Source organism: Sander lucioperca, chromosome 3, assembly GCF_008315115.2.
Source record: "Sander lucioperca isolate FBNREF2018 chromosome 3, SLUC_FBN_1.2, whole genome shotgun sequence".
In the NCBI taxonomy this organism is placed as follows: Eukaryota; Metazoa; Chordata; class Actinopteri; order Perciformes; family Percidae; genus Sander; species Sander lucioperca.
The window spans coordinates 22,951,711-22,966,281 of record NC_050175.1 but is presented as its reverse complement, the minus strand read 5'-3'; the positions used below and the strand labels follow the sequence as shown (position 1 = coordinate 22,966,281).

Sequence of the window (14,571 nt, the reverse complement as noted above, 5' to 3'; positions counted from 1 at the left end):
TTTGCATGGAAATTTGCATTCTATCATTAGTGCTCGCTTGGAGACCCCTGTCGGTCACACGATCCTTGTCTTGCACTCTGTGACATGCAATATAAAGAGCTCCCAAAGCATTGCTGCTGTATGAGGAAAGCTTTTGGACGGGTTAGACAAGACAGCTTGAGATAACAGAAAGAGGTTTAAGTAAGAGTTAGGTAAGATTTTGGCCAAACTGTGCATGTTGTGTTATGGGTTGGTGTGTTTTATCTTATTTTGGTAGTCTGCTTCTGTTCTGTATTTTGCTCAGTTTCCTGTTTTATTTTGATAGTTTGGTTTTCTGTCTTGTCTAGTCTGGTTTTACTTTATGTCTTGTGTTTTCCCGCCTTTTTTGATTGTACTGCCCAGCCCTAATGTGTTTCACCTGTTTCCCAGCCCTTGTGTCACCTATCTTGTGTTACCTCGTTACCCTGTGTATTTAGTCTTTGTGTCCACCTTGTCCTGTGTCAGATCATTATTGGTGTTTGTGTTCTTTCCAGTCAGTTTGTGGCTGTTCCCAGTGTGTTTGCATCTAGTTTACCAGGTTTGGATTCTTCCCTTTGTTCTCACTTTGTTCCCATTAGTTTGCTGTTAGTTTGTTCCTTGTGTTTTCATTATTTTTGCCTGCTTTCTTTGGATTCCTTTTGTTGTTTTTGTCTGCCTCATTTTTTGGATCTCCTGCATTTTTGTGTTTAAATAAACTCTCGAGTTCAATCCTTCCCCTGCCTGCCTGCTTGCCTTGCCTCTGCATTTGGGTCCACCTATTTCCCCCTGAACACAACATGTTGTATTCACACTTTGCTGAGATTCACGCACAATGCAAGTCAGACCACATCTGAATATGAATACAACTACATCCAGATGTGGTCTAGCAAATCTGATTGCAACGTTTTCTGTTTTCATGAATTTACAATTTGCAATAAAATGCATTCAGATACTGATCACGTGTTAATGCCGGTTGTAAATGGGGTCATACTTGTATCCAATTACACTTACCCCTATCATATAAAACTATGCTAGACTATATTACAATACGTTCAGTTGGTAAAATTGAGAACATTTTCAAAAGCGTGTGTTTGCAGTATTATTTCCCCCTCATTCTCAGCTTCCTGAACTAACAACATGCTTTTTACAATTTAGATGTGAGGAGTGAAAAAGATTATGATTTTCTTTTTTTATGGGACTCCCTCTTGGCTGTGGCAAGGTTTGTTATACAGCCAGGCAGAAATAATCAGCTGCAAACATGCAATTGGGTGTTCTAGAAGGCAAGGAAGCCGCTGTTGTGTCTCCTTCAGCTTGAGACTCTCGAGTAAGTGAGCTGAGATCAGGTCACCCTGTCCACCAGCAGATACAGAAAGTCCTGCTCTGATGATGGGTCAGATATAACAAAGAGGCTGTGATCAGCTTAAGCTCCAGGATACACTGAACACCTCTGATTTATTTTTTTGGCAGCTTAAAGGTGATGAATGTGGGTAACCTCTAAAGAGAGTATAGGACTTGCAATTAATATTTTCAATGCCATAGTTTAATCCCTTGAACTAAGTTTCAAATTGAAATTCAACAAAACGCGGTAGTAGCTCCTGGCTGTGCACTATTGCGTTATTATCCAACATGGCTGTCTTCTTTCCCAGTTGGATCTTCTTCCCATGAGACCTGCAGGCCCTGCGTCAATCACAAAAATTATTCAAATTGCTTTGACCTCAGTGTTTTTCAGTGAGAAGTCTTTTTATAGCAGGTGGAGCAGCAGAGATGGGCGGGAAGTGAGAGTAGGAGGGAGGGAAGTAAAGATGTGGATAGAATGAGCTTTCTGTTCTCCAACACAGTGAAACTCATACATTCTTCAGTCTGTCAGAGGGGGAGCCACAGGCTGACGCATGTCTCTATCCTCACACAGACAGTAAATGGTCACAGCGCCTGCCTCGCTTCTCTCCATCAGAAATGGAGACATGACAAAAAGCTACGGTCAGAGGTAGATGAATATCCAGAGGTTGTGCATAGTCATTCATTTTTGGGGAAGATGAGATTGAGTTATTGCTTCATGCTTTAGCCAACAGCACATTTTTTTACTTCTTTTTTTCAGTTGTCATATTTTGTCTTGTCTCTGTCCTGTCCAGTTTTTTATTTTGTTGGTTTTACATGCTGCTGCTGTTCAAAATCCCAATATGATCCTCCAGTATAAAAATACATTAGCTGGTCCATTAATAGCCCATAGTCATAGCCCATAGTTACTGACAGTATTTACTCATCTAACTCTAATCTAACTTTAAATTATTAAATGCTCAGTACAAGTCTACAACTGAAGTCCGATATAAAATCAATTTTCAGTGGATAAGATGTTTCTCCACAGGTTTTTACAGAGCACTATTTGTATAAGATTCACAACTGGATTTTTTTAAATTTAGAATTCAAAGATCATGTTTTTTTTTTTGCATTACATGCAATAATCCGAATGAGGTCAAAAATCACTCAAATTGATGTTTTATGGGTATTCGACCTCCTACAACTCATGTTAATGTGCAGCTATTTTGCATTGACAGAATAAGGTCTGCAACTGACAGTTATTTTCATTGTTGATTAATCTGCAGATTTGTTTTTTAATAATTAATGATGGTTTAGTTCAGGAGATGTGAGAAAATACTAAGCAAATGCCCCTCACAACTTCTTTTGTTCAACCAAAAGTCCAAAACCCAAAGATATTCCGTTTATTTATGATTTAAAGAAAAGCAGCAAATCAGTTGGTCAGCAAGTCACCGGACGACACAATCTTCTGAACATAGCCATACTGAGAAATACAGAGAGAGTTGTGTGGAGCTGATAGTCTTAATTAGCTTTGTAGCAACTCATTTGACAATGGCTTGAATGTAACGGACGTTCATTAATATCAAAAAGTTACACACTAAAGCTTTAATGACGATTCAATAATGTGTAAGTAGCATTTTACTGTTGTTAAGGTTAAGTTAATTTTAATGGCTTCATATGTTGCAATAAAGCCATCAATTGTAGTAAAACGTACAATTTCCCTCTAAAATGTAGTGAAGTATAAAGTTGCATGAAATGGAAACACTCAAGTGAGTATGTGTACCTCATATTTGTGCATAACTACAGTACTTGATGAAATGTGCTTGGTTACAGTCCAACACTGGATACATTTTAGGAACAACTGGTTCTGATTATCTGACTGACATTTCAAAGTGTTCACATTACGTGCAGTGAAGTAAAATTGGACATCAGAAGCCTTAAAATGTGACAGTGACGTCTGTTATCCTTCCACTGGAAAAAAAATTTGCGCTGAGCTTTACACTTAACTATCTCTGCTGTGATAACAAAGTGATTCCAGTTGTGAAAGTCACAAACTTTGTTTAATTACAAGGTATCTGGTCCTGTGCTGTTTGCGGTGTGCCTCTTATGTTAGAGATTGGCTTATTAAGGCAATGATAAGCATATATGATGTAAATAAAACTATTCACAAACAAACAAATGTGAGTAAGAGTCACACATGCAGGCAAAACACTGCATGTGACTTGTGAGCCACTTGTTGGCCACTCCTGGTTTTACTCATTCATAATCCTTAGTGTGATTTGAGGCAATTAGTGAGACTGTGAATGATTAAGTCTTAAATCAAACATCCTGCGCTGACATATTCACTGGATTCATTCATACCTCTGTGCTGCTGCAATTTAAACCTACTTTTGACATCAAACTCATGTGCAGTGCAAATCTCTAAAATTAAAAAAGTATTCTAATGCACCATTGTTGTATATTCTTTTGTTGAAATAAAGAATGTGTATTTTTGTATCAAGTGAAGACATTCATTCTGTCTGCAGGTTTGTTCGCAGCATATTAGATGATGCTCAGTGTGTCTGCCTGCCGTTTCAGAGACATAATTCGACAACAGAGCTATTAGTTACGTACCAGTAACAATTTATGGATTGATCCAAGTCTACAATAATAGCATTGTCTTACAGTATATTTACTGTTATCTGAGGTTACTGTTTCCATGGTGATTCATATGCATATATCTGTTTATAGAGATTACAGCTAATGTAGCCTTGAGCTGCTAGCCTCAAGCTGAGATGAGGAGCAGCTATAGAGGTCTCACTTCTGCTTGATTTAACACCAACAGAGTTTTGTCTGATCTTTTTGACTCGTGACATCACTTGAAACAATATATCAGATTTCGTACAGCTCCCTCTGAAAACATGAAAGTCTTCAAACAACTTTATTCACATATGTAGTCGTACTCCCCAAGACCTGTAAACAGACTTTGCTGTGTAAAATCAGTGGAGTTCCACTTTGCCTACAGTACTTGACTACAGTATGTAAAATGGCGACATTACAAAAGACCACAATCAGAAGAAATCCCATTTCCAGTGAATGTGTTCACTTAAAAAATGGACATCTCTCCCATGTTGCTTTATTCTTTTCTATTTATATTAACACTTCAACGCATCAGTGTGAAATGGACTCGTGTAACATTTTCTTACCATAAATGGTAAAAGTGTGATTCAGATATAAAACCGAGAAGTATTCGAAAGATGAAATGTCACAACATATTCCACATCCACTGATGTCAAAAGGGAGGGGCATTCAAACGATATGGCATCATTTCATATTAGATTAAAACAGCATATAATTTTAGACACAGTTAAATGTATCTTGCGCCATTTAGTTTCCAAGGTAATGAGAAGGGTATATTTAGAGTGCAGTAAACTGAGACGGACGAAAAAAGTGTTAATAATCTTGATGGAGCAACTACACTTAGTCAAAGCCAAATAGTAAAGATCAAAACAACTCATCTGCTTACAGTTGAAGGTGAGAGAATGCTCAAGAACAACCACCCAGCTCATTTAGCACCACTTCTGACACTTGCGTCATTCAGTATTTAGTGGCATTACTGATTCATATGGTACAGTAGAGTTTTACTTGAGCAACTCATCAAGCGAGGTTCAGGGGAAATACAGACGTCAATGAGAAAAGGTGTTGTTGTATTATATGTTGAGATATATTGCTGCAATAACCACCAAATATGCAGTCAAACATGGGCAATGCAAGGAAATAAAAAATTTTGGAATAGCACACAAAAACAAAAGTTTAAAACAAAGGTACAATCATGAAATACATTCTACTTAAATATTATTGTAGCTGAACTTGTGCTGAATACAAAAAAAATAATGGTACTTTGAAAATACTGCTTAGAGTTGTTCAACATCAGAACATGCCAAAATCATGTCTGAAAACACCCTCGAATCCCAGAGGGTTAAATTCATCACTCAAACTCAAACACAGTACTGTACAGGATCATAATTGTGCTGTATCAAACTAGAGGTGTTTAAAAAAAAAAACAAACATACTATACATATAGTATAAAAGGCAAACAACACAAAGGTCACATATTTTTCCTTGGGTATAAAAAGTTTAACTTCAAACTTTAACCAGCTTTTACACAATTTGTGGCTCTCACTTGAGTTTGGGCAGGTTTATCAGTGCTAGGGCAAGGTGAAAGACAGACTGCTGCCCAGCAGGAGTGTGATTTTGAAGTGGAAACCTCTTAATTCAATTAGATGTTTTTCTTCAGAAAGCCAAAAATTAAGTATATATATATTAAATTAAACATAATCAGCTGTTTCTAATTAGTATTGTATCTTCATTTAATTCATAATTGCAAATTCATTCTCAACCTTTGGGAACAGTTTATATAGCAAAAATAATCTTGAATCAGAGCTCTTAACCACATCTTACACGTCTTCATTCAGTGAATGGAGCTGAATCAGGCATCATCGTGTGAACTAAATGTGGAACAATGCAATATTACGACCAACGGTCCTAGACGACACATGAACCAGCTTGATTCGCTCATTGAATTGACATTAAGATGCAAGTGAAAGCTTGTGATTTGGTGCTTGTGTGTGTGGACCTTTAGATTAGTTTGTTACATATATACATTACTTTGTTTGTTTTTGATGCCCGTTTTTATCCCAATTTGGAAAGTCCAGTTTTGTATGCACAACAGTCTTTGTCACTGCTAACTACTGTAGACATTTGCAAAATTTGTGACGCACGGTGCCGCCAATTATTTTTTCACCTGTCAATGAAAAAATATAGAAAATCCAACCAGAGTTCCAACCAGCGGGAATATTGTGTGGGAGATTCATTCTTTCTCTTACCCAGAGTTCCCTCTTCAATGTGCAGTGCCCAAACCAACCACTGATGCAGCGTCAAGGACGACAACCCTCATTGGCTTCCCACCAATTGTGTTCTATGGAACAAGTTAATGAGAAAAAAGAAAAATAGCATCCACAGTAGACAAATACAGTGGAGAGTTACTATGTAACTGCATCTACACCCTTTGCCAACCTTGCTTTAAGTATGAGTTACTCTGGCTGTAAAACAGCACAAATGTTTGGATGAAAAGAGAGATTTTGTGTTATTTCATAATTGACGTCACATAATTGACGTCACATAATTAACGTCTGAGTGCCGCCCTCAGTTTAGCGGAGCGTCCTCGAGGATTCTCTTTTACGTCGTACTTTTCTGGGGTGATCACTTTTCGTCGCAGAGGAAGCCAATAAACGCTTCCACCATCTTTTTTTTCATCCACCAGTTTTTCCTTCCCGGTGCCTTGCTTTCTCGGGCTGAAGTGATACTGATCTAGATTAGACAAGTCATCTCCCTGGAGGAAACGTTTGACCAGCCTGTCTTCTAGTGAATGAAAGGTGATCACGCAGAGACGTCCTCCAGGTGTCAGTGCCGCCCGGGCAGCACGCAGCCCAGCATGTAGTTCGTTCAGCTCATCATTCACAAAGATACGCAGAGCTTGGAAAGTCTTAGTGGCCACGTGTGCAGGTCGATGGAGGCGGTCCTTACGTGCATAGACGACAGCTGCAGGAAACGATCCTAGAGACAAAGACATGTCTTGTCATGACTTGTAAGTCTACGCACTACAATATTTTGTCATTACTGTATTTTGACAGTTGTTTTATTTGCATATAAAAAGAATAAAACAGAAGGCAAAAAAAGTTTTGGAAAAATGTGAAGGAGAGGCTGAAAAAAAAGAAGATTTACAACTTTAAAGAAACATAATAAATGAGACCTAGACACAAGCAAGACTGCAGGAGACCAAGAGGGGCGGATGAATGAAGTGAGAAGAGCGTGGTCACTTTAAAGTTACAGCGAGAAGTTGATTAATCGACTAGGCCATCAACAGAAAGTTAAACTATTTAGAGAATCAATTTATCATTTCAAGGTGCTGTAGGTAGGATTGTGAAGATCCAGGACTTAGCCAAAAAAATTGAACATCGACGACTTCTCAGTCCATCCCCCCTTTCTGTTAAAGCCCAAAATGGTCTCCTAAGCCCCTCCCTCCACAAGGGAGAATGAATGAGTGTGCATGAGCAGTGATGCAGTGATTGACAGTTGACGCAGTTAGACACCCCCCATGGCCCTGATTGGTGCATCTGAACAGGGAGCTGTGGAGTTTTGCAAATCGCACTTCAGGCTGTAGGATTTTCTTTTTTTTAATGACCTGCTTCATGTAGTTCTACTCGAACACAGGATCAGTTTGATGATATGACAGAAAGTTAGTTTTATAAGTCTTACCTGCTGCACCTTTAAGCTTGTTTAAGCAAAAATGCCAAATATGTAATGGTTAGAGCTTCTTATGGATTTTCTGCTTTACTTTATCTCATGTCACCATAAACTGAATGTCTTTGTAATTTGGACTGTTGGTCCGACAAAACGAACAATTTGATGACATCACCTTGGGCCTTAGTAAATTGCAATGAGCATTTTTTCACTATTTCCTGTTATTTTACAGACCAGGCGATGATGAAAATAATCACTAGTTGCAGCCCTAGTCCTTTTTTTTTTAGTCCTATTTTACTAACTCTTAAGTAAAAACTGCATCTCTGTGTTTTACTAACCCAGCAACATACTAAAGGGGCAATCATATCGGATTTCGCTCCCCATTCATTTCTATGATGAGCCAGACGTATTCTCGTCCAGGACAAATTCACCCATCTTTTTCACTTCGCACAATTCAATCTGATTGAACTTTATCACACAAAATCGCAAAACTCTCCAACGTCCAGTGCTAACAACCCTAACCATGCTATTTTGTGTCTCACATTGGAGTGAATTTTGACATGTGAAATCCAGTCTGACTTCATCCTGAGACAGAAATTAAATTCAAAATCATGCACCGTGACTCAGTATTGGACTTACAGCATATGTGGTTGGCAGCATTTGTGACTTTTATGTTCACCACCAGTTTCAGACCAAAAATTAATGTTGGCTTTTTTTTTTAACCATGATCATGTACAGTACTTTTCCTAACTTCCCATAACCTCAATCTTTCCCAAACCTTAACCATGCATAGTTGTCACATGACATCAGAAGGGCAATATAATACATACAGCACACAGTGAGGAATGCACAGAGACAAAACAACCACTGAACAAGCTCAAGAGGTTCAACTCTTCAGGTCAGGACTACACAGTCTACACAAGTGACAGTACTGTGAGTTCAGCAACACATTTTGAACAGACGAGATATTGTCTGAAGGAGGAGTGAAGGAGGCCATCTGTGTCAAACCTAAACAACCATCCGTGAACACAGTGGGGGACTGCTACACCACTTATGCGCTACCACACCACCAACTATGGACCTTTTTCACAGCAGACATTTTGACTTGTCATAGTAGGAAAAGCACAGCTGAAAATGATAACCTTAACGATGGCTCAATTCCATCAAGTGTCCCAGTAAGCTATTTCAGTGAGTCAGCATGCACAATACCAGGGCCTCTCCTAAAGCCTGGTTCACACGGGACGATTTTAAAATTGTCGGCCGATTTTCCAATCCTGAGAGACCCCACACATGACAATAAAAAGTCACGGGTCAACAGTTTTGGTCGTACAGTGTGTGGTGCGCAGCACACGGCAAAATCAACACATCACACACGAACCGATTTGACTCCCGAGCATTCCCAGGTCAGACGGGAAATCTCGCAAAATCCCTCGAGATCAAACGTGACTTCAGAGTAAACAATCATGGCGGACGAAGAGGATGCAGTGGCGATAGTTTGTAGTTTGTTTTTAACCGAAAAAAACGTTATCAAAAGAAAAGGCGATGGTCAAAGAAGTGGAGACAACGCGAGCATGGACTATACTTGCTATACTTATCTCCGACGTCCACCGGACTTTCTGTTGCGCCATGCCGCCGGCTGTTTTGATTTTGTTTCCCGGTGCTTTCCTCGCCGCCTCGTCACCTCGCTTTCTAATTGGCTACACGCCACAGTCCACAGGCTGCGTGCTCACACACGAGGAGAAATCGGGCCAAAAAAATCCAACATGTTGGATATCCCCGATTTGAGATCGGAGCGGTCCTGACGTCCTTCCGAGCAGACGAGAGCAGTCTTAACACACCACACACGGCAGGAATATCTGATCAGATTATTTTACGATAATCGGAGCATCCTTAAGATTGTCGGAAGGGGTGAATCGGGGCTAAAATCGGCCTAATTATCCTGCCGTGTGAACCAGGCTTTAGTGGAATGCAGCCATCATTAATTTTTTAAAGGTTTTGAATACACCTGTGCTTTTCCTACTATGACATGTCAACATGTCTGCCGTGAAAAAGGTCTATACCTGGATTCTTGTGACTCAAAATACTCATGTGTCCTGATGGTTCATTAATGACCTCAATAACCCACAGGTGTTATTAGTGTGTGAATAACACAAAAGAGGTTGCGATGCCTGCGATCTCCACCAGCCAGGAGAATAAAAGAAGCCTCTTGAATCAACCATGCCACGGACTTATATGCTATCTTCTGGTTGACTGAGAATAATCAGACATAGTTGGCTGCCTTATATTATTAATGCAAGAGGAGTCATTACATTTAGAAAAAAAAAAGAAAAAAGTATTGACGTAGCACAAAAATCGAGCTTACTGCAAAATACATACGAGCCACTGTAAGCAGTGGAGAGAGAGCTGCAGGAGGACTGAGCGGCAGGGCCATCAGAGGCTCCGTGCGAAGCAGATGGAGGGTGGAGATGGTGTTGATATGGTTGATATGGCTGATGTGTCACTAAAATACCGAGGTAAATGCAGCCAAATGCCTTTCATGATCTCTCAGTTCACTGAACGCCAAGTTCAAGTAAAATCTTACTGAGCATAACATGACTACTTGACAAGGCCATGATTTCTGTTTAAAAATAACAATAGTTTTTTTTGTATTTATTGCTGTCTCGCTGGTGCAGTGAAAGTGATTCATGTTTCTCTCCCCCACCACAAACTTCCTCTTCATTACTCCTGAACAATTTGCAACTTCCTTTTTAGAGGCGGATAATTAAAACATATACTGCATATTAAAGTTGGGAAACAAAACATTAGCTTTTTGTCAATACATGTGAAGAGTTGATTCCACCTTGACCAACTCATAACCCCCACACAGACAACAAATTAACAATAAGACACTTATATAGACCTAAAGAGAAACTGCAATAAATAGAGAAGTGAGTGATGTGGCATTTCTCTCCGCCTGCACTAAACAGCCCAAGGTGTGACTCACACTGCAATCAATACAATGCCTGCGCTGCAAGGACCAGCCCTGCTCTGGCCTAGCCATGGGCTCTCTCTCTACTTCATTTTTCAAAAGTCCTACAGACAGATCCATGGAGAAAAGAAGAGATTAACATGTGAATATAAAGGGGAAATCAGGTGTGAACACTGTCAATGTATTACATATGACAAAATTAGCATCAAAGCTGTGCTGTACCTGTGTTATGTTTTATCTTAATTTGCCATATTTGATGTTTCACCAACAAAGGCAAAAGCACAACTACATCCCACAATAAGATATTTGGACAACAACAGTGTTTGATGCTTTCGGTGTTACTGGCCAAACAAAAAGTAGCAGTTTGTTCACAAAACAAAAGAATAAGTGGAACAGGAGAACATTGACACAACTTTGTTTGAGGTGGCACCACAGATGAGATGATGTATTTGCTCAAGTTGACATTTTTCAATTTGAGCCAGACATCAACTGAGACACTGTTGAGAAACAAATGTAAGTGCTTTTTCACACCAGAGAGTTGCACAGTCTAATTGATTTACACGTGGAGCTGGAAGCTTGGTGACGCAGTGACAAATTGTGGGGCTAGCTGCTGTGGCTAGTGAGCAAGCTGGTAACCAGTGTTGTAATGTAACAAAGTACAAATACTTTGTTACTGTACTGAAGTAGTATTTTCCCGTGTCTGTACTTACTTCATTATTTATATTTCTGGAAACTTTTACTTTTACTCCACTACATTTCCTAAATAAAATGTATACTTTTACTCCACTACATTTCCCCTAACCATCTTCGTTACCTGTTACTACAAAATACCATCAGAAGACATTTGTTAGACTGCAAAAAGAGCTGTTTGGCGAATCGTTGCTAAGTTAATGCACGCTCCATTCCAGTTAGTGAAATAATGCCTGTTTGTTGCCAAGCGCCAAAACTAAAGAAGATGAGGAGGAAGCATAATAATGGATAGCGTCATGGAAACACCTGCTGCAGGCTCTGCCGCCAACCTAACAGACAATGACCACCCCGGTGACAGTGGGGAAGATAAGGTTACACACCTGTGGTGGTATTTGCAAGAAATGTTTTCGTACGTTGGAGTGAAAGATTCTTCCTCACAAAAAAAATGAAAATTCAGTTGTTGATGTCAGACTTTGAATTAGATGTTTAAGGAGTGGAAACCCTGAATATTATGCTTTACTATCAGGAAGCCACAATAAAGTTCATAATCAATTTTTTTTTTTTTACTTTTACTTCGAATACTTAGGTACATTTAATATAAGAAAATTACTTTTGATACTTAAAGTGCTCATATTATGCTTTTTGGGCTTTTTCCCTTTCCTTTATTGTGTACCTATAACGTGCACAAAAAAGATATGTATCTCTTTTGTGCACGTTAGAGGTTTACAAAGTGAAAAAGCCCAAAGTAAAGGGATTTACCATCTTCCAGAGAAAACACTGTTCACAAACTGCTCCAAACAGCTCTGTAGTCCAGCCTTTACTTCCGTGACGAACGTGCGTCACTTTCAGGGCTGGACTGGCCATCTGGCATACCGGGCATATTCCCAGTGAGCCGACGCACTTTTGGGCCGAATCGCCGATATAAATAGGCCTTTTTTTTTATTTTATTTTTTTTTGGGCCGCGCCGGCCCATAAAGAACTCACAGCGGCCCATTGGTCAATTTTCTTTATTGGCACTGGCCTGACCCAATCAAATCCAGGAACCCCCTTCCCCACTCCGGGCCGCAAATTTACGACTCCCACTATGGCCACGCCTCCCGGCCCTGAGACACGAGCTGTAATAGTTATGCTGGAAGTTTAGCATCCACGTTAAAATGGACAAACGACCACCAAAGTGCAAGGGAGGTGCAGAAAACTTACAGGAGAAAAAGATTAAGAATCTACAGGCAGATTCCTCAAAATGTGCCAAAATTTCTGACATGTTTGGGGCTGTAGTAGCTGCTTCAACATCAGCATTACCTGAAAATATGATATATATATATATATATATATATATATATATATATATGTTTTTTGAAAATTAAACCACATAAACCTATTCTGGTACAACTTCTAAATACAATTATGAAGCTGAAAATGAGCATAACATGAGCATGATACTTTAAGACTTTTACTTGAGTAATATTCTAAAAGGGGACTTTAACCAAAGTCATTTTCTGGTAACATACTTGTACTTTTACTCAAGTATTGCTTTCAAGTACTTTATACAAGACTGCTGGTAACATGCCATCTCACTGGAAATATGTTACTGCTAGCCAGCCACAACAGCCCACTAAGCTAGTTAATCATGCAATAATTTAACGCTTTATTTAAAGGAAGTACTTGTACCATTGACTCCTGCCTCCTTACAGACTGCAAACCACACCGCTCTGTGCACTTAACACATTTCTGAACATTTAAAAACCAAAATGACAAGAAAAGTGCCAAAAACTACAAATCGGCAATCAGCCGATATTAGCTTATCGAAGACATTTTGGTATGTTGTGCAACTTAGTCCAAAAGTAACAACATTTATATTCATCACACATTTTAGAGACAGGACTCTATTTCAAAAGACAAAACAGGGTGCTTTTTTGTTGTTGCCATTTTGTGGAACTCTGCAACAGGTTGAGCTTTTCTAAATGCATTTCAAACTGGCAGTGAAATCTGATGTACTAATGTTGAATTAATTCAAGTAGATCACCACCTGTGTTTTACTGTTGAGGCTCTGGGTCGAAATTAACATTAAAGCAGCCATATTATGCTCATTTCCAGGTTCATATTGTATTTTAAGGTTGTACCAGAATAGGTTTACATGGTTTAATTTTCAAAAAACACCATATTTTTGTTGTACTGCAGTGCTCTCTCTCACTGCTGCAGATCCTCTTTTCAGCTGGTCTCTGTTTTAGCTACAGAGTGAGACCTCTTTTCTTCTTCTTCTTCTGTACTATCTTTGATTGCACTGCACATGCCCAGTAGCTCAGATGTAGATCGTGTCAGCTAGCTAGCTCCATAGACAGTAAAAGAAAGGCTGTTTCTACAACTTCAGTCAGTTACAAGGCAGGATTAGCTGGGAGACTTCTAAATGAGGGTGCACATGTAAGTAGTTCTTTTGTAGATTATGGTGAACTTGTGTGTGTTGTAGCAGTGCTTTGCTATTGAGAACGAGGTAGCATGCTAGCGTTAGCATGCTAGCGTTAGCCATAGCGTTAGCATGCTAACGCTACGAGCTAATGGTTGCGGTTAGCCTGCTCGTTTCGGCTTGTGACGTCACAAGCCGTGCTGATTTTGAACAGCTCACCCAGAGACTGAAGGCAGGACACATTCAGAAACCGTATCTCACTCTAAACAGCATGGATGGATTTTTTTCAAAGTTTGTATGTGTGTGGAAGCACCAGAGACACAACATAACACCCCAAATCCCAGAAAAAGTGATTTTTTTCATAATATGGGCACTTTAAACACCTTGTTGGCGTCTCTAAAATCAATGCATCCATGTCTTCCCCTCCGGCACACACACACACACACACACACACACACACACACACACACACACATTGTTGTGTTGAATGCATTTGGTGCTGTAATTTACCTAAATGTAGCTCACTTGACTCTTGCTTTCAGCATTTAGCAAAGTAAACTTTCAATTTACATGTTGGGTAGAATTCTACTGTATTTCCATTTCAGACTCTCTCTTAAAACAAAAAAAATGTTAATGGCTGTGGGATTTTTCTGTTACCATCACAGACGTATGACGTGCTTGTATCACCATGGCTGCCTCTGCCATATAAATGTGTTTTTATGCTAAATTTCTAGGTCACTTTTGGTGGCCGTCTTGATTCCATTAGCACATAAAAGGAAAACACCCCTCCCACCCAGAGGCAAGACGCATAACACTCTGTAGGTTGTCAACTAAAACTTGTCTGTAAAATAACGCCATGTTTTAATCATTAAACAGGCCGCACTTGCACAACGAGACCAGTACGCACAGCTGTGGCTAT

General features: G+C 39.5%; 1 protein-coding gene across 3 annotated transcripts in view; it reads right to left on the bottom strand.

Moving 5' to 3' along the window:
- Positions 1 to 4,361: 4,361 nt before the first annotated feature.
- mettl15 (methyltransferase like 15) overlaps positions 4,362 to 14,571 on the bottom strand; it is a 63,945-nt gene continuing 53,735 nt past the window's right edge. For 2 of the 3 annotated variants that reach the window (XM_035999506.1, XM_031324163.2), the window contains one exon: positions 4,362 to 6,906. In XM_035999506.1, coding sequence (XP_035855399.1) covers positions 6,476 to 6,906 — 431 coding nt within the window. In that variant the 3' untranslated portion in view covers positions 4,362 to 6,475. The remainder of the gene's footprint in view (positions 6,907 to 14,571) is intronic. The other variant, XM_031324162.2, reaches the window with a different exon arrangement.